The following is a 20,995-nucleotide window of genomic DNA, read 5'->3' on the forward strand; positions in this document are numbered from 1 at the left end:
TACCGGCAGTGCTGACAATGGCATTTTTCTTATATCGACCGGTCTTTGGGTTCTTCCCCCCATCTGCGGCACTTTTCGACTTACACACTCTGTCTGTGAACCAATTAAGTTCGTAAGCCAAGGTATCACTGTATATTGGAATGGCAAAGTCTATTACATTTCTTGTTTGTTAGTTTTTATTTTTGTTTTTGGTCTCCTAATAGCATTCAGGGTTCGGATCAAAAGATGAATTTTAGACAACAACTCTGCGGCCCGGTTTTTATTTCCTGGCGTTTACATTAAGGTGTGTTCAACGACTCGGAACATAGAACCTTTTGTTTGAGGCCTCCCACTTTTTATGGGAGCAAAAGTATTTGCAACAACAGACCTCCACAAAAAAATTACTAAGAAATTGGAAGGCCAGATTGGCACCAAACGAGAACCGAAAGAGGCATGTGTAAAGGCTTGGAAAAGCATTTGAAACGTGCGTTGAAAGCAAAATTTGAACAGGAAAGAAAACGACAACCAAGAGCCACCGCTGTAGGCTTTGTACTCAACTTCCGCCAAAAGGCATGACGCTGGAATTGACGTCTGAGTTCCCTGTAAGTATCCCATCATGAATCACAGACTTGCTTGTGTCACCAAATCTCGAGAATTGGATCGCCAGAGGCTGCCTCATATGGCCTGTCGAGTCCGTCTGAGAACCGACACGCCGTCGCTCCTGCGAAAAACAATAACAAACGCACTCCTGTCACCATGGCGATCGGTCGTTTGAGTAGACGACATTGTTGTTTCGGCTCCTTTATCGCGCCATCGGGTGTGCTGTCCGGGCAAGATGCGTCAGGTTGTGGTTGGGGGGGCGATTAGGGGCCGTTCTCCTCTGCCGCTATGCACACCCTGGAGTCGTATGAGTCAAAAATAGGCACGAAACTGTCGCAGGGTCTCCATTTGATATGAATTCAATTTTCCCGCAGTGACTAAACGCTGACCCACGGGTTATCCCCCCCACCCTCCCCGCCCTGACTCAGGAAGCAGAAGAAGAATGTGTGCTGAGGTTGCTGAATGTCATTTTGTTGTCCGGTGGCGTGCCTGTGTTTGCAAGTCTGCATCGCTCCCACCCTGCAACAGTCACACACACACACACACACACACACATGCAGGCGCACACACACCCAGAGCGGACAAAAAAACCTCTTGTAATGCATTTTTTTGTGACGTCAAAAATTGGGCCTCTGCGCAAAGCGAGCACCAGTAACGCCGGATGTCAGCCAGTGCATCAGAAAATCACACAAAAAAATGGGGTCCACTTCTAAAAGTCAACACTTTGTGGCATTTTGCATATTATCGTGCCACACGATGGCGCCAAAGCTGTAGGAAATCTGAACGTGAAAAAAGAAATTGGGGTTGTGGCTTTATCGCTTCAACTTGTTTTTATTCATCTCTGGGCTGGCATGCAGAGTTCTCATGGAGTGGATCTTTTTGCATCAGTGTGTGATAGTTTCTTATACTTTACATTGGAGATGGCCTTAACTAATTAACTAACTAACTAACCAACCAGATAGATTAAGAAATACATAAAAAATAAATAATTAAACAAATGAATTGTTAAATAAATAAACGAACAAATTAAACAACTAACCAACCAAACAAACAAATTTGGAAAATGCATAAATAAATAAATTATATATATATATATATATATATATATATAGCGGCTGGATAGCTCAGTTGATAATGCATCCGTTTGGCATATGGGAGACGAGGGTTCGAATCCCACTTGTGGCAGAGAAAATGAGCACAATGACATCATCCAGTGTGGGTCCTTGGGCAAGACCCTTCACGCTAATGCCTACCTCATACAATGATGAGAGACAATAAATGGAATGACATGCCGGCTCAGACGTCGCCCGGCCAAACAAGGTCTGCGTCAGGTGCTGGGGAACCAGAGCACCCTGATGAAAAATGGGCTACTGGAACAAAGCGGAGATGGACGAGATGCGATAACATGGCTCTGTTGGAATGCTACTACTCAAGCAACCCTAGTCAGAGGGGTTACATGCGGAGAATGGGGGCTGAATGGTTACTTCGAAACCCACAGTCACGGTTGACCACGAAACAACTAGTAGCTCAGTGTTCCAATATCCACAAACGGCAATTGCTATCACAACTTGAGATTGATGAGGTACAACACAAATTCCGAGGTGAAGGGCCCCAGGCTGCCACATCACAGGAAGAGGTTCAACCAGAGATTGGGAGGCAAGCCCCAATGAATAATGAGATTGGGAAGCCAGCCCCAATAAATGAAATGCTGAGCGAGGCAGCAAATGACCTGAGAGATAAGATCATGGCAAGAATGAAAACTGGGCAACGAAGGCACCGATTACAACGGCTATGTGAAGTACCACCTGAAAGTCTCATGGAAACTGTGAATGCAGCACTGAGAACGATCCCGACCGGAACGATCACGGAAACCAATGAGCTGATATACACCTCAGCATCAGTGATCCTAGACATGCTTGGCTACAAGAGCCACGAGATTCATTACCCACCATGGAAAAGACGGTTGGAGGCCAAGATCAAGGCGGCTCGGAAAGATGTGAGTCAATTGACGGAGACCCAGAGAGGTGTGAATAAAAGGCCAATACCCAAGAGGTACATGCAGATAACCATACCTGAAGCACTCGAAACTGCCAAACAAAGGCTCCAGGCCTTGGCCAGTCGCCTAAAGAGGTACACGAAAGAGAATGAGGCCAGAAGAATAAACAGGCTGTTCGCAACACAACCTGCGAAAGTGTACGCTCAGTGGCAGGGTTCTAACAGCAGAGCAGACCCTCCAAGGCTGGAAACTGAAAGATACTGGAAAGGCATATGGGAGAAGGAGGTCGCACATAACAGCAGTGCACAATGGCTGGTGACTCTGAAAGAGGAGCACAGCAACCTCCCTGAACAGAACCCAGTTACCATCACAGCGGCAGATATACAAGGAAGAGTCTCAGGTATGAAAAACTGGACGGCACCAGGCCCGGATATGGTCCACACCTACTGGCTAAAGAAACTCACAGCTCTCCACGAGCGCCTAGCAGCACAAATGAACCAGCTGATGATGGATGGGACTCACCCAGGATGGCTAACCGAAGGGCGAACAATCCTGATCATGAAGGATTCCTCAAAGGGGGCAGTTCCTTCCAACTATCGGCCAATAACCTGTCTCTCCACAACATGGAAGCTCATGTCAGGCATCATTGCGGCTAAGATAAGTGGACACATGGATCAATACATGAGCAAAGCACAGAAAGGCATTAGTAGAAATACTAGAGGTGCCAAACATCAGCTGCTGGTTGACAGAACAGTCGCTCAAGACTGCAGGTCCCGACATACCAACCTGTGCACAGCCTGGATTGATTACAAGAAAGCATATGACTCGATACCACACACATGGATCAATGAATGCTTGGAGTTGTATAAGGTCAACAGGACCCTGAGAGCCTTCGTTGCAAACTCGATGAGGATGTGGAAAACCACACTTGAAGCCAATGGCAAGCCACTAACGCAAGTGTCCATCAAATGTGGCATATACCAAGGTGATGCACTCTCCCCACTGCTGTTCTGCATAGGACTGAACCCCCTCAGCCAGATAATCGCCAAGACAGGCTATGGATACCGCCTCAGAAATGGAGCTACGATCAGTCACCTCCTCTACATGGATGACATCAAGCTGTATGCTAAGAGCGAAAGGGACATAGACTCCCTGATCCACACAACCAGGATCTACAGCAGTGATATCGGAATGTCATTCGGGCTGGAGAAATGTAGTCGGATGGTGACTAAGAGGGGCAAGGTAGTTCACACTGAAGGGGTCTCACTCCCTGAAGGAACAATAGCAGACATTGAAAACAGCTACAAGTACCTCGGTATACCACAGGCCAATGGCAACCTCGAATTAGCAACAAGGAAAGCGGCTACGACCAAATACCTCCAGCGGGTGAGGCAAGTCCTCAGAAGCCAGCTCAATGGCAAGAACAAGACCCGGGCAATAAACAGCTATGCCCTGCCAGTGATCAGATACCCTGCAGGAATAATAAGGTGGCCAAAGGAAGAGATTCAGACCACGGATGTTAAGACCCGAAAACTCCTCACCATGCACGGAGGGTTCCATCCCAAGTCCAGCACCCAGAGACTGTACACAAGCCGTAAGGAAGGAGGCCGGGGACTAGTGAGTGTGAGAGCCACTGTCCAGGATGAAACATCCAAGCTCCATGAATACATCAAAGAGAAGGCTCCAACGGATGATGTACTCAGAGAATGTCTCAGTCAATGGGGAACAGAGGATGAGGTGCTGGAAGAGGGACAATCATGGGAGGAAAAGCCCCTACACGGGATGTACCACCGAACCATAGCAGAAGTGGCTGATCTCAAGAAGTCCTATCAGTGGCTAGAGAGGGCTGGCCTAAAGGACAGCACAGAGGCACTCATCCTGGCTGCCCAAGAGCAGGCCCTGAACACCAGAGCCATAGAGGTTGTGCAAAGAGGCACCTGAGACAATCCAACACGTAACTGCAGGGTGTAAGATGCTGGCAGGGAAAGCCTACATGGAGCGCCATAACCAGGTGGCTGGCATAGTCTACCGAAACATCTGTGCGCAGTATGGACTGGAAACCCCAAGGTCAAAATGGGAAACACCTCCCAAAGTGGTGGAGAATGACCGAGCAAAAATCCTGTGGGACTTCCAGATACAGACTGACAAGATGGTAATGGCCAACCAACCAGATATCGTGGTCATAGATAAAGGGGAAAGGAAAGCCGTTGTCGTGGATGTAGCGGTCCCGAGTGATGGGAACATCAGAAAGAAGGAACATGAGAAAATCGAGAAATACCAAGGGCTCAGAGAGGAGCTGGAGAGAGCCTGGAAGGTAAAGGTGACAGTCGTGCCTGTGGTGGTCGGAGCACTTGGGGCAGTGACCCCCAAACTCGACGAGTGGTTGCAACAGATCCCGGGAACAACATCGGATATCTCGGTCCAGAAAAGCGCAGTGCTGGGAACAGCACGGATACTGCGCAGAACCCTCAAGCTTCCTGGCCTCTGGTAGAGGACCCGAGCTGAAATGGGGACAGACACCACCCATGGTGGGTGAGACGAGGATTTTTATATATATATATATATATATATATATATATATATATATATATATATATATATATATATATATATATATATACACAGAGAGAAAGATAGAAAGAGAGAGATTTTTACTAAACAAATTAAATAGCTGAATTAATTAATAAATAGATGGATTAGTGAATGAAAAAATAAATGAATAAATTGCTAAATACAATATAGTACATACAATGCATATTTACATATAAATAAATGAACAAATAAGCATAACTAACTAAACAAATGGTAAAATACATGAAGAAATAAATGGAAAAAATTAACTAACTAAATAAACAAATATCTAAATTAATAAATGGATAAATAAAAAAACATAAATAAATACATTTAAAATTAGCATGGTATTCATCCATTGACCGTCATTTATGGGTGTGTTACTTTCGAGTTGTGCAAGGTTTCGGCCGCGTGTCGTTAACGTCTTGTTTCTCCGCCGCAGTTCTTCTGGCTCAGCCCATTGAGAACGAATGCATGGAGGCTCTGACGCTCAAAATCACCGACTTTGGCCTGGCCAGGGAGTGGCACAAGACCACCAAGATGAGCACGGCCGGCACCTACGCCTGGATGGCCCCTGAGGTTATCAAGTCATCCACGTTCTCCAAGGGCAGTGACGTTTGGAGGTGTGTTTGATTTTTTTCTTCATCAACGTCCACCTGAGCGCGTTTGTGATTCGTGGACCCGATTGGAAGAGCAATTTGCCGACGGATGGAGGATGATGATGGCTGGACGTCTTTTCAGAGAGCGGCGTCGCGCTTTGTTGTGGGCCGTGTGTGCCATTGTCTCTCGTATTGACCCAGAAAGTAGTGCCCTTTGTCTCCGAATCGATGCATCGTGTGCTTGTGCGTGACAATCGAATTAGTGCAAGCATGCAAATCATGCGTTCGCTTAGCGCAGGGGTGTCCAAAGTCTGACCTGCGATGCGGTTGTCGTGCCCCTGACTATCACAAGTACTCGCAACGCGAACAATAATATGCTAATTTTAGCTTTTGTTGAAACACATTGAAAATGAGAGCATCTAAACCAAATTCCACACGTCTGCGAACCATTTGCGCTCCCTCGGTCAAAACAGCCACCTCCTATAATGAAAGAGTCATGGTTGCTCTGCTGTTTCTTCTCACATGGCGGACTAGCGCCCCCCCCAAAAAAAAGGGCCGAGCCGCCGAGTTGCCTCTCTGCGTGCCGGCGTGCCACACAAGTTGTAATTAGAGCACAAAATAAGAAGGGGGAGAAAAACAAAAAAAGGGTTAGAGTTTGTACACTCTGCATTTAGTTCCATCTCCGCAGTGCTTGGACAAAAGATAATTGACAGTGTGTGACATCCAAGTTGTGAGGCTCTTCCATTCAACGTTGCTGTGTGTGCTTTGCTGATGACGACAGCACTGTGCGCAGCCAATATAAAAGAAAAAAAAAGACGAGGAAAGATACTGATTAAAGCGCATTAATTTTTTATGTAGTTGTTTCTGTATTTATTTTTCATTTATTAGTTTATTGATTTAGTTAGTTAGCTATTTAGCTGGTTAGTTGGTTAATTAGTTGGTAAATTAATTTGATATTTTGTTAATTAACAGTTTAATGTGTTAATTAGTTCGTTTTTTTTATTTTATGACATTCTTTTATGTTATTGTTTGGGTTCATCAAAGATTCACCCAAAAATCCAAAAATTTTTATCCATCCCAATTCGAGCCTCGGTGCGTTGCCATGTCAATCTAATCTGCCCTCAATAAACAAGACCCGAATAGCTGCACAATTTCCCCAATAACAAATTGTCGTGTTCCTCGCGCAGTTATGGCGTTCTTTTGTGGGAGCTCCTGACGGGAGAGGCGCCCTACAAAGGCATCGACGGACTGGCCGTAGCTTACGGCGTGGCCGTCAACAAGCTGACATTGCCCATCCCTTCCACGTGTCCGGAACCCTTTGCTCAGCTGATGTCAGGTGGGTCCCGTCTATTGCGTCTTTAATTTGTTTGGAATGCTTTCGATGGCACAACCCTCACAGGAACTTCATGAAGTATCACAATTTCTCGAGCGCTTTAAAACAATCACAAAAGCTGTACGTGGAGCAAATATTATCTTTCCAACAATAAATTAAGAACAAAGAACGTAGAAAGCACAAAAACAGCCGTGTTGGAGTCATGCTGAGTCAAAAGCCAAAGAATAGAAATTCGTTTTGGGGCGAGTTTTGAAGATGGGGGCTTGCCGAATGCGGTGATTCCGAAAGAGAGGGACCGGCATTGTAAAACCCTCGGCCCTCCTTAGTTCTTGATACTGTTAATAATATCTGGTCCGCATCCCTGAGTCACTAGGCCAGGGGTCGGGAACCTTTTTGACTAAGAGAGCCATAAAAGTAAAATATTTAGAAATGTTTTTCAGCGAGAGCCACACGCACGCGCACATACAAACGCTCGCGTACGCGCGCGCACATACAAACGCTCGCGTGCGCACGCGGACACTTTTCAACAAAATATCAGAATGCATTATTTAAAATAACTTTGTGATAGTACTCACCGTTAACATGAATGGTTTTCCGTTCCTCGTGTTTGGTAAAAATCCAGGAAAACGATCGGAATGAAATTCAGTTTGCCGGTCCAGAGGCGAAGTTACTGCTAGTTAGCCTGCACACGGCTCATAAGCTTCCACACTTGCTATCTGCAATCTACTTCTCGCAGAAGTATATCGATGCTAACGTTAACATGGGGGTTGTTAAAATGTCACTGACGTTCGACTGTTTCATCGATGGTATTGTTTCATTGCAAATTAGAATCAGAACATTTTCTCTCCTCGCCGTCTTGCTGGAGCTCAAACACTTTGAAAATATTTCAAAAGGCACAGGCCGAGATTCCCCCGTGCACGCCCGCATTCGGTGATCGAAAAGCCGGCTTGAAGACTTCCGCAGACGCCCGCGCTCACACACCGGTGCATTCACGCTGAAGTGCACTCGTAGGGCTCATTTAAAGGGGCGTTTACCTGTTTCAACATGACGGCCACTATCATCCAATCCACATGGCGCTTTCGGCCATTCTAGGTCAGTGTCATCCAATCAATATTGCACTTTCTGCCAACTGCAGCGCCAACGGGAAATGAACGGCGAAAAAAAAACGACAAAACGAAAAAGTAAATACATATTTTAGTTTTATCGGCGAGCCATATGCAATCATCAAAAGAGCCATATAAGGCTCGCGAGCCATATGTTCCCGACCCCTGCACTAGGCGAGTGCAAAGGAGCTCAGAGAGGTACAGTGTACAGAATAGGGCGTCCAACCGCCATATAAGGAATTTATCAGCCTGTGGAAACAGAGGTGGCCACAGGAGGTCGCCATTTTGTGCCTCTTTTTTTGGGTGAGAGATTTTCCCCCAATGTTGCCTCAAAATGGCACAAATAAATTCTTTAATCGATTGCAAACATGTATTACTTTCCTCTTCAGAACTATTTGAATCATATTCATCACTGGATGTGGAACAAGAAAGCATATTCTCCGAATCTGAAGCCATTGTTTTGATTCACTAGCAATGCAAGACGTCTTGGCGTGACGTCACAAACTGGGGGCGGGACTTTCTGAAAATGCTCAATTTTTTGCAGATTTTGGACACTTTAAGTCATTTTTATTGTTGTTTTGCATTTGACTAAAAATATCATACTGCGTGTTTTGGGTATTTCAGATGCTATAAACCGTTTTTCTGGTGTCAGTTAAAAAACAAAAAAGTGACGTCGGTTGTCCTTTAAGGTGTGCCTTATAGTCTGGAAAATACACTAGTTGGATCTTCAAAAGATCTCTAAAAATGTAGAGAGAGTCGGTGGAGGGATTCCAGATTTGAGAATGAAATGCTCCCTCTTACGAGTACCTGTCAAGCGGTGAGCGGCGGCATTGTGGACCAACTGGAGACGCTTCATGGAGTATTGGCTGGCTCCAAAATAACGTACATGATGGTCATTCAGCCTCAGATGAAAGAATCTGGATTGAACAACGTCACCAATCGATCAGCGTCGTCAAGACAACAAAATATATTGGCGAATGAGTGGCTTCAAACGTTTGCACTTAACCGCCACGAGTGCACAAATCACATTTTTCTGTCCGTGGATGAATCACATCACCACTTCCTCATTCAGGCATTCAAGCATCGAAATCGCAGCTTGAAAACAAAAGAAGTGAAACCGGTGCAGGGTAGGGGGATTTCTTTTCACATCAGTTTTGCTTTGCGACGCAGAGTGCTGGGACCAGGACCCCCATCGCAGACCCAACTTTGGTTCCATCCTGGCTCAGCTGACGGCTCTGGAGCAGCAGGTGATGGAGGAGATGCCGCAGGACTCGTTCCACTCGCTGCAGGAGGACTGGAAGCTGGAGATCCAGGACATGTTTGATGAGCTTCGCGCTAAGGAAAAGGCACGGACACTCGAATTGGGATCACATCAAGCATCCCCGATCCGTTTTCACGTTGCCAGATCTCTGCCAGATCTTGTCGTTGCCATTTCGAGACGTTCTACTGGGGGTTAAAATTAATTTGGGATCAAGTTCGGGCTAATAGTTCCCACGGCTAAGGTGGCCCCTAAAGGCCTAAACGTTTCATTAATCCTGGATTTGGTCCAGACAGACAGGTTTTTGTAAATTGACCTGTAGCTAAGCGTACCAATGACCACCTCCAACAAGTGACTCTCTCCCTGGTTGTTTGGTGTACCTTTGTGTGTATTCACACGCACGTAAAAAGCCGTTTGAGGCCACCCTTGAGCCCTTTAAAGTGGACCAAACACCTTTTCATTTCAAATCAGAATTAGCTTCATGTTGAATTGAATTCAGTGTTGCATCTTCGTAATCGGCGGCCTGCTGGAGAACTGGTTAGCTTCTTGACTTTAGTGAACAGAAGTACCAGGTTTGATCCTAGATCTAGCCTTCCTGTATGGAATTTCCCCTCGTTCCCGGATGGGTTTTCTGGGGGACTGCTTTCCTCCCACAGGTTGTTCATCTCTGTGTGCCCTGCGATTGGTGAGCAACCAGTCTTCAAAGACTGCTGTGATAGACTCCCGTACCCGTTGCAACACAGAGGTTGATAATGTGGTCCGAAAAATGGAAGGATGGATAGATCTTCACAAAAGCCCTAAATAAAATACCAGTGGTTCTCAAAACTTTATTTCAAAATAAATTACAATTTATTTTGCGCACTCTATCCTGAAACTGGCCAACCTCCCCGCTTGTTCCCCCTTCAGGAGCTGCGATGTCGCGAGGAGGAACTGAAGCGCGCGGCGTTGGAGCAAAAGTCCCACGAGGAGTTTCTGCGTCAACGTGAGCAGCAGTTGGCCCAGTGGGAGCAGGACGTGTTTGAGCGCGAGCTCAGTCTCCTCATCCTGCACCAGAACCAAGAAAAGCCCAACGTCAAAAAGCGCAAAGGCACCTTCAAGAAGCACAAGCTCAAGAGCAAGAACGGAGAAAAGATCAGCATGCCCCAAGGTTTGCCTGTGCTCACTCTATGCACTATGCGTCGTCCAGCTTTGAGATACCCCCCAAAAAAACACACAAAAAAACTGGAAATTTGATTGACTGCATCCAAGTTGTTATCCAGAACAAAAACATAATAATGACAAACATCATCAAACACAATTTTTTTTCCAAAATACATTATGATCATTTTCGTGGAATTGTAGTTTACTTAATTCCACATGACTTGGTGATCTTTGTTTTTATGTTTCACTCGACAAATATGCAAAATATTCTAAAAAATTCCTCACGGGTATGGCTCCCATTTCATGCCAAAATATTCAAATACAGTAAAGTCTCGTTATATCGATATTCAAGGGAGTCCGAAAAAATATCGATATAACCGGGACTATCGATATATCCGACCCTGTTTGCATGTAATTTTCTCCGTGCGTGCATAGAAATAGTATCGATATAACCGGGACTATCGATATATCCGATATCGATATAACGAGATTTTACTGTATTCAAAATATCATATTTTTCACCAGGCATGATGGGGGTCTAATATTTGGTCAGTTTTTGTGACCTGTAGCCCAAAATTTCAACCCAAATCAAGCAATAAGAAACCAGCTCTAAAAATTAATTCTGAATGGAAAAAAATGTCAAAGTAAAGAACAATAATAATTTTAAAAAAAGAACAAAAAAACCAATAATATTAATAATTGTAATGGACAATTCAAAACAGAAAATAGTGTCCCGTCCACAAATTCGTCATGTGTTTCCGAATTGCGCTGCTTTCATGTCCCGGATAAACACATTTTAGCGTACATTGAGCAGGCTAAATAGTGCGTCAGTATGGTGGCCATCTTGGTCCGGGCAGTTGCTGTTTTTATGTTTTCGGAAAACAAACTTTGCATTAGACAAGAGCAGGCACAAAAATGTGTCAATATAGCAGGCATTTTGGGAGGGGCAGTTGTAGTTTTCATGTCCCGGATAAACAAACTTTATCCTAGACAAAAGCACGCTTAAAAGCTTGTCAATATAGTGACCATATTGGTCGGGGCAGTCACCCTTTTCATGTCCTGCACCTACAAACCTTCTGGGAAACAAGAGAAGGCTAAAAACCATGTCAATGTGCATCTTGATCGGGGCAGCTTTCCCCTCAAGACGATGAATGCACAGCCCCAGAAAGTGTTCAATAGGTGATTGCACGTGCGGTTTCATGCTTTCAAAACCTTTGAAACTAACACGCTACTTTTAAAAAGTAGTACCAATCGTCTTTGCTAGCTGCTAGCTAGCTCTCTATTTGCTATCTATCTAGCTAGCTATTAGCCATCTATTATCCTGTGACTGTAAAGTGTCCTTAAGACGTGTGGCTGCCGCTGCTCACCCACAGAAAAACTGATCCAGTGACTGTAAAGTGTCCTTGAGAGTTTTGAAAGGCACTTATAAATCAAATTTGTTATTATTAGCTAGCTAGCTTTCTATCTATTTGAGTTACTTCCGGGTTGAGTGAATGCTGGCACGAGTGGCTGCCGCTGCTCACCCACAGAAAAACTGATCCAGTGACTGTAAAGTGTCCTTGAGAGTTTTGAAAGGAGCTTAGAAAACAAATGCTTTATTTACAATTTGATGGGTCATTAAAAGCGGTTGTAAACATCTTTGCGGCTTCCGTTTTGCTCACTAGAGCGACACCCAACAACCGGATGCATTCGGTCCTTTTTGTTTTGCTTGGCCATGAGAGATTGTTTTTTTTAAATCCCGCGTGTGAGCCGACCGCGCCTCGCCACTTCCTGTCGGTGGATGCATTGGCTTTTTCTATAGGTATCCCTCTCCCACTCCTTTCCCTTTTTTACTCCCTCCCGGCATATCTGCACCGACAGCCTTTCTTCTTGAATTTCCTCTCTCCGTTTTCCTTTGTCATGGGCCCAGTACACTCCAGCATCAGAAAAAGTAAATCATTGTGTCAAGGTACCAGGCGTGGAAATGATTGAGGCCCTTTCTTTTGTTATTATTCTGACCCTCAAGCTTGAGAAAGGATGGAAAGAAAATAAACATTTGAACTCAAATTACTTATGAGTGTTTTTTATGTTATTTATTCAGATTTCATCCACAAGATCACAGTGCAGGCGTCCCCCGGCCTGGAGAAGAGGCGGACCTCCCCCGATTTGGGCTCTGGCTCCTCGCCATCGTTCGGCCCACGTTTCCGGGCCATCCAGCGTGAGTGGGTTCTCCTTTCAATTCCTGTTCTCAGAGCGTCGGAGGGTTCTGTCCATTGCCTGCCGCCTGTGGCGTGACCACCCGCTCGTCATTTCCTCCTTTAATAATAATCATAATCATCATCATCATCATCATCATATTTTTATTTCACTTTTCCCCAAATGTCCCACCTGCCTTCCCCAATGTCCTTCCGCTTCCTCTCACCCAAGCTCTTTGTCCAAAGTCCGCTTCAAAGCAAATATTCTGTGGCTTCCTGTGAGGATCAGCGCCCCCCCACCCCACCCTTCGTCGCTTTTCACGTTTCCTGTTGTGACATTTCCTCCCTCTACATGCACTTACTTGGCTGCTCCAGCTGAGGGAGTCGTTGAGTCGCACGTTGTTCCGTTCAGCCCGACGCTCCCGTTTGTTCGCAGTCAGTCCCGGTGAGAGCAGCAGAACCTTTGGTCTGAGCCCAATGTGGCCCCTGGAGGTCCAGTCCCACAAGCAGGCCAACGGAGAGCCAAAGTTGGGCCCCCACTGGAGGCCCCAGAGCCCGAAAAGCCCCAAGAGCCCCAAAGTCCTGCGCCTTAGTCCTCAGGAGAGCAGGTGTGTCGCACATTTTGGAAAAGCGAGAACCGTTTGCAACTTTTATTGCCCCAAATCCTTTTTTCTTCCTGTCACATGACCAGCTTGTCGATGAGAGCCAAGCTGTTGGTGTCCCACTGCAGCGAGAACGGGGACGCCGACGATGACTTTGAGGAGTACAGGCCATCCACGCCGACGCCCCCCTTGGCTCACAACGGTAACTCAATTGCAATTCATTGCTTCCTAGACAAAGTATTGACTGTGGATTTTTCTACATTTTCAAAAAGGTTCAGGAACTGTTTAGGCAACGTAACATAAAATGACTTTTTAATCATTTCATTGATTTTACAAACGGTTTTCTGAAAATTAATTGGTGGTACAGTGAGACCTCAACTTACAAACACCTTATCTTACAAACTTTTCATCTTACAAACGTCAAATTTCTGAAAATAAACCTTATAATAAGCACTATTTTCATAATACACACCCACCACGGCTGGCGGAGTGATCTTCGGCGGAAGCACACAACCGAACAGCACCAGAGGTTAAGTTACCAACAGTCCTTATGGAAGGTGACTCTCCTTCCATAAGCCATCAACGACCAACAAAAAGGTAAATAAAACTTTATTTTACAGCACAGTTTATTTCTTTAATGACAGTCCTCATGTAATGTGCCTCTCTTTGTGACTTTATGATACAATGCAGTGTATTTCTTTCATTACAATACAATAGCACATTTATTATACATAGAATAAGATATGTTGTGTGTAGATTTAAGGCTTATTTAGTTAAAAACTATATTTTATGGAAACCCGGGAACGGATTATTCCCATTTTAATGGTTTCCTATGGGAATTTTTTTTGGAGGTACACACTTTTCGCCTTACACACTCTGTCTGGGAACCAATTAAGTTCGTAAGTTGAGGTCTCACTGTATATCACATTCTTAGAAGCTTCGATTTATTCAAAAGACCCATTTTGTTTCTTTTTGTTGGGGGGGACTGAAAACTAGTGCAACGCTGTAATACAATGTAATATAACTTGTATATCAATTTTTTAAGAAAAAGTGAAAATGGTGAAAGATTTGGCAAAATTACAAAATTGTATTTTCATTTCAAATGATCAATATTTTTTATTTGAAAATGATTTCAAGTAGAATGTTGCAATGTTTTTGAAAGGGCCTGAAAGCGAGCACTGTACTAAAATGAAATATGAAGCTTTTGCACAATTACAAAAATGGAACAAAATTGTTTCATTTCAAATGTTGAGTACATGTAACTTTTTCCATTTAAAAAAATATTTCAAATAGAATGTTGCAGTCATTCATTTTTTGGCAAGGGTGGGTCGGGAAAAAAAAGAAATAAATACATGAATAAATGAATAGAGAGATGAATGAATAAATGCAATTTGGCAACCGTTTCTTTAGCTGTTTCTGTCTGAGTGCAAATGGTTTTTCCAGCACGTGTCCATCTCCAAATGATTGAAGACTCCGAGTTGTTTATCACAGGCCCCCCGTCGAAGGACACCCCACGGCTTCTCCTCCACCACGGCGAATCGGGGAGCGAAGAAGGAGGCTGTTCTCCGGCGGGCTCCCCCAGGCCCGACAGGGGACCCCTCAACCCGATCAAGAGCAGCCACGGCGCTCTGCTGGCCAGCGGCTCCCTCTTGGCCTCCATCGGCTTGGGTCGTTGCTTGGACGTCTCCCCGAAAGTGCCCCCGCGAACTCATCCCCCGTCCCTCGAGGAGCGCGCCGCCTGCTTTTTGGACGGCTCTTGCGCCAAGCCCCCCGTTCGGGACCCCCCCGTCGTGGACGACCTCATCACCTTCTCCCCTTCCGAACCGCTTCCCAAGCCGCTTTTGAATTTGGCCCTGCGCTGCCAAGAACTGAAGGCGCCGCCCATGGCGGGACAGGATCACGGGACGCACCCCCCGGGCTCGCACCCCGCCAATGGGGATGCGGGTTCCGAGAGCTCGGGGGGGCAGCGGGGCGACAGGAGGAGGAGGTCCGGTCCGGGCTTGCGTGGCTCCCAGCTCGGTGGGTAAACAAAGCTAACAAGAATTTCCCCAATGATGTTTGAAAAGATGCACGTGGCAACCCAAATTTCTCAGAAATGCCCCCCCCTCCCCACCTCGTCATCATTCATTTAGCCCCTTTCAACATTTTGCTGCTATAAATCGGGAATTTTTAATCTGAATAAATTCTTTGCGTCCTTTCTAGTTCTGGACCTCCCCCTCTGCCAAGACACGCAGGACTCGGACGAAAAGCCCCCCGCCCCCGGATCGCTTCACCCCAACGCCGCCCTGTGGAGTCCCAAAACCCGCCGCCTTGAGGTCAGCGTCATCCCTCGCCCCCGCCCGTCGCCCATACGGCCCCGCATCGACGCTTGGAGCTTCATCTCCGCCGGGGGGGGCACCCCGGGCCGTACTTCGAGGCGCTCGGACAGCGTCCCCGGGGAGTTCCGGCCCTCCCCCACGAACCCCTTTGCCAATTACGAGCCCTTCCCTTCCCCCGCCAGCGACCCTTTCGCCCTCAGGGCCGACCCGTCGTGCGCTTTGGATAAAGTGTCGCCTTTCGACCCCTTCTCGCCGCCTTTCGCCACCTCGCGTTCGGCGCCGTGCTCCGCCAACGGCTCGCCGACGCTGCCGTCGTTTCGCATCGCGCCGCTGAACCCGGCCGACTCGTCCCTCGTCGATTTGGGCTGGGCCGTGTGCGGGAAGACCCTGGACGGAACCAAAGAGAGAGTCCATCCTGGACGGACTCTGGGACTCAAACCCTTCAAGTCCCCAACGCAACTCAGAGATGACCGCTTCTGAAGTCCGCAAAGACCGCTTTGGTTTCCCAAGAGTTGCCCTTCAATTTCTCCTGGTCCTACGTTTTTAATGGAGCCCAACACGTGACATGACGGGGGGGGGGTCGGGGTTAATATTAAAAAAAACATAATCCAGTAAATCCCCATCACTAAACGGCAATGAGGATGAAAACGTGTGATATAAAGTAAGCATTTTTTTTTTATATTTTTCCCCCTCCCAGAGATTTAATCGTATTAAAACGATCGCAAAAGTCCATCCCTCCTGAAGCATATCCACAATTTTCATCTTTTTATCTTCACGAACAAAAACATTCAATGAATCACTTTCAGGCTCAGAACCAAAGTGAAGAAAAAAAAACATTTTGCACGAGAAAATGCTCATCCTGAAAATATTGTAGCAATATCTCCACTTGAAACATTTCTCACCACAGGATTTTTCATTTCATTCAGACCATACAGTACATAAAATGATAGTAATAAAAAATGAGTGACCTAATTTAGATTGGGCATCTGAAATGCTAGCTTGTGGCCAAAAAAGTAGAAATATATTTTCAGGGGCTTTACTGACATTCCCCGAACAACTCGAATGTAAGGGTAAGCAAATGAAGCGCACCTTCACTATTTACAACATTTGGTATGCTAAACTGAGTCAATAATAGTTTTTTTTTGCCCCCACACCTCGTGTCATGTCTTGTCGGATCTCCAACAATTTGCAACCCCGAGAACCCATTTCGATATTGCGTTTCTCTGTGTCATCTCCCTCTACCTCTGTGCGGACTGAAAAAAAAAAGGACCATGGACATTCTGGAGTGCTTTGATTTGTCAATTGGGCTCAACACAACTTGTTGTGTTATGTGTCCAGCAGAAAAAAAAGCATGAGCCATGCATTCCACTCTGGAAGGAGATAACATTGCAGCACAATGTCGGGGATTAATTCTCCCTGCCTCCCCCCACCAAACCAACATGCCAAAGAGGGCCACTGTGACAATATAACAAATGTCCAATTGGATCCTACAATTATTCGCCACCATTCCAACTTGATTCCATTTCAACTGAGGGTCCAAATGATGTCTAAAATGGCTGTCACGTGACCAACGAGTCCCAATCAGCATTCTAAACATATGTAACATATAATTTGGTCCCTCCCCCAAACACCCCAGTGTCTACTAACATAACAGGTGTGCGTCAAGCAACTGAAAGAGAGTCATTGAACGCTTTGAAGGCCAAAAATCAGCGTCATTGGACCACAATGGCCGACTTGATTGCAATGTGATGTCAGAGGGACAACCATGGTTTTGACAGACACATTTGCGCCGTCATTGATCGCGTTTAATCTAGCGTGGAATGGGAGTGGGCGCACCTGCCACGATATAAAGTACCTCCGGTACGCACCGAATAAACTTCAGCTGCTCTGTTAGGCTTTTCCTGACATTTTTTCTTCCACTTTTACGCATGGTCACTGTCTTCAAACCCTGACTGAGCGTTTCTCTTCTCTTTTAATTACTTTGATGAATTTCTACCCCTTGAAAATTCTTCTGATTTGATGTCACTGAAAAGCCTACTAGAACACCTGAAATGGAGTTGCAGCATCTGAGGCAGATTTTACCAAATGGGTAGGGACAAATGAAAGATTTTTAGTTTGAATGTGTCAAAAGAGGAGCGTTTCACATCGCAGTTCGGGGCACTCGCGCCATACTTGTCGGTTCAAATAAGTCCCGCATGGGAGAATTGGGGGCGATGCGATTTTCTTTTTTTTTTTTCCCCACAGCGGAAAGGGATTATTTTTTATTTTTCTTTTAAGGGCGGTCATTTAAAGCAATGTGAAAATGTCAAAAGTGTTCGGTAGCAGATCTCTTTCAGGTGCTTGAAAAGAATGTTAGTTTTGCATGTTACAAATTCAGCAATAGTGCGCGCTATGCAAGATGCTGTATAGGCGTCGAAATTCATATATTGGGATGGGGAGGGAGTATGGGGGATAATTTATAAATGGCTTTCTATGTCACACACTGGATGAAAATGTTCGGACACAGTCGACGACGAGTTCCACTGGACTATTTATACATTTTTGTTCGGGTGCTCAAAATGTTTGCTTCTCTGTGACAATCGATCCATTGATGAATATTGGTATGATTTTTTTTTTGTGGGATGGTTGTGCTGGGGGGCAATTTTTGTCTTAAATCAAAGGCTGAACATAGTTGACGTGCTCATCTTTAAGTCTACTTTTATTGTATTTTTCTTTTCCATCATGCAATTGGTGTCATTCATGTTTTTTTTAATAATAATTCCATTGTTGTGTGACCTGCCGGTTTTATGTTCATTTCAGCTTGTGAGAATTTGTAGAAATCTCATAGTTTTCGTATCCCAAGAGGATTTTTGTGTGTGAACATGTTTTTATTATTTCTCGTGTATTACGATACTTTTTAAAGGATAACCGACACCTTCGGACAAGTTGCGTCCATAATTTGTAAAATTATTTCAAATGACTTCTGAGGATGCACAAAACCGGGATAGATGGAGGGCATTGATTCGCTGTGGCGACCCCTGAGGGGAAAAGCCGAAAGGAAAAGAAGATTTCAAATGACTTCTACTGAGCGCATTTTACAAAGATTCCACCGCATATTGCTATCTTTTATGTTTTAAGACTCGTGCTGAATATTCTGGAAGTCTTCTTTTTGAGTTAATGTCGATACCAGAAGTGACGTCACATTAAGAACGCCCCTGACCGACAAAGCGATACACGGTGCATTTTGGGTACTTTGTTTCGTCTGAAAACACTGTGTTGATCGTGAAATTATAAGGAAAACTACATAAATAACACGATGGTGAATCGTTATGTGGCAGCCAATTGCGGTAACACGCATAAAGAAGGTGTAAATTTACACAAATTCCCAGCGGACAAGCCAGCCATTTCCAACGGACCAGAGCAGTAGAGAACCAGCGGAGGCGAACGAGGAAGCTAACCGGAGTTAGCAATTTGGCGCTTGGAGAACTGCTGTCATCCTTTCAGCCTTTTGCTTCCAGTGGTGAAAGAGAGCAATCGCCATAATAGTGGAGAAAACCGATTGGACAAACATCTAGCTGCTGTTAGCTCGTAGCCATCGAGCACCAGCCGAAGGACAACTACGAGTTAGCGATGGAAAACCGCTGTCATCCTCGTGTTGTTTCTGCTCCTCTCAAGGCTAATCATCCAGCTCGTAAATTATTTTGTTGAAAGTATATAAGTAAAATGGAGCTCTTCCAAGCCAAAGATGATTACATTCTTCAGAACGGGGACCAAGCTCTTTCGTGAAGCCAAAAGGACGCTTCGATGACAGTCAAACCTGGTATGTATCATTTCGACAGTCAGTCTTTTCTTTGAATCGAACACAAATGCTTTTCTTGACCCCGGGATTAAATTCACAATTTGATGTGAATTGCGATTCACTATGATTTTCTTATTATCAACTCCATTGTATAGAAGGCCATTCATACGCAGGTTCATAACTTTTCATCTTGAAAGTTTAAACAACTTTTTGCATGCACAACTATTAAACATTCTGCAAGGATGTTGACATCTTGTAGCTTATTATTTGTGATTCATTTCCGTATAGGCCACATATCACCCAAGTTGATTTTATATTGCTAATTCACATAGATTCATATATAGTTCATATGTTGTGTCCTTCACCAGTTTCGTCATACATGGCTCGAATTGATACGGAAGGACTTCTTTAATCGATCGCACACACTTATGGTTTTCTCTTCAGAACTATTTCAATCATATTCATAACTGCATGAGGAACAAGAAAGGATTTTTTTCCGAATCAGAACTCTGAAGCCATTTTGATTCTGGTGCAAGGCAGTTTGTGAAGGAGTTTCCTGACAAGACGTCACGAACTGGGGGCGGGACTTTCTGAATCTCTCCAGTTTTGAGCTCATTCGTGGCAGTTTTGGGCAACTTTAAGTCATTTTTATTGGTGTTTTGCATTTGAAAAATATCAGCCTGCGTGTTTTGGGTATTGTAGATGCTATAAAAGTTTTTCTGCTGTCAGTTAGGAAACACAAAAATGGTGTCGGTTGTGCTTTAACCGGTGTGTGCAGAGTAACTATTGAATTCTTGAAGATTTGGCAAAATGGAGCATTAGCTTTGCATACCTGTCAATCTTGGCTACTAGCTGCCCTTATAAATGATTACAATTACCCTATAAAAGTTGTAGTCGGCTACTTGTTCCAGCTGCTCCCAGGGGATCACGCTGCTTCCCCAAGGCCAGGCGGGAGACGTCGTCTCTCCAGCATGTCCCGGATGAGGGGATGCGACTACAGTCTAATTAGGAGGTCCTGCTTTTCATCCCTTCTGGTTTACAAACGGCTCCAGTAAGAATTGGAGATCTAGGCTTGAAAATGATGACAGCAAATAAAAGCCAGGATGCAATATTGAGGTCACTGAACTGGACCCCCTCAACGCCTCAGTTGTGCCTTGAAATTCTATCCATAAAGATTACCCCCCCCTACACACACACGCACGCCTGCACGCACACACGCACACACGCACACACACACACACACACACACACACACACACACACACACACACACACACACACACACACACAGATAACACACGCGCGCGAACACACACACAGACACACGCGTATACGCCCGAGGCGACAGAATCCTTTTTCACTACTAGCCTACTTTACTCAAAGACAGGTCACTTCTATCAAAGCGTCCATCCACCGTGAAATGTCGATTATTCCAACATTACACACGCACGCACTACACACTCTGTGTGTGTCTGTCTGTTTTCAGAGAAAACAGGCCATAACTCACCATCACAGACCTCGTTTATTTCTTCTTATGGCATGAG

At 45.2% G+C, this 20,995-nt stretch overlaps 1 protein-coding gene across 1 annotated transcript in view; it reads left to right on the forward strand.

The window, feature by feature from the left end:
• LOC148902294 (mitogen-activated protein kinase kinase kinase 11) overlaps positions 1 to 18,447 on the forward strand; it is a 34,936-nt gene extending 16,489 nt beyond the window's left edge. Inside the window, exons 2-10 of the mRNA XM_088990702.1 lie at positions 5,589 to 5,769; positions 6,933 to 7,081; positions 9,352 to 9,527; positions 10,346 to 10,586; positions 12,660 to 12,776; positions 13,190 to 13,361; positions 13,445 to 13,557; positions 14,847 to 15,374; positions 15,558 to 18,447. Of these exons, the coding sequence (XP_088846828.1) occupies positions 5,589 to 5,769; positions 6,933 to 7,081; positions 9,352 to 9,527; positions 10,346 to 10,586; positions 12,660 to 12,776; positions 13,190 to 13,361; positions 13,445 to 13,557; positions 14,847 to 15,374; positions 15,558 to 16,153 (2,273 nt within the window). The 3' untranslated portion in view covers positions 16,154 to 18,447. The remainder of the gene's footprint in view (positions 1 to 5,588; positions 5,770 to 6,932; positions 7,082 to 9,351; positions 9,528 to 10,345; positions 10,587 to 12,659; positions 12,777 to 13,189; positions 13,362 to 13,444; positions 13,558 to 14,846; positions 15,375 to 15,557) is intronic.
• The last annotated feature ends 2,548 nt before the right edge of the window (positions 18,448 to 20,995 follow it).

The sequence above is a fragment of the Hippocampus bargibanti genome, linkage group LG02 (assembly GCF_051943395.1).
Source record: "Hippocampus bargibanti isolate YZ-2025 linkage group LG02, ASM5194339v1, whole genome shotgun sequence".
Classification (NCBI taxonomy): domain Eukaryota; kingdom Metazoa; phylum Chordata; class Actinopteri; order Syngnathiformes; family Syngnathidae; genus Hippocampus; species Hippocampus bargibanti.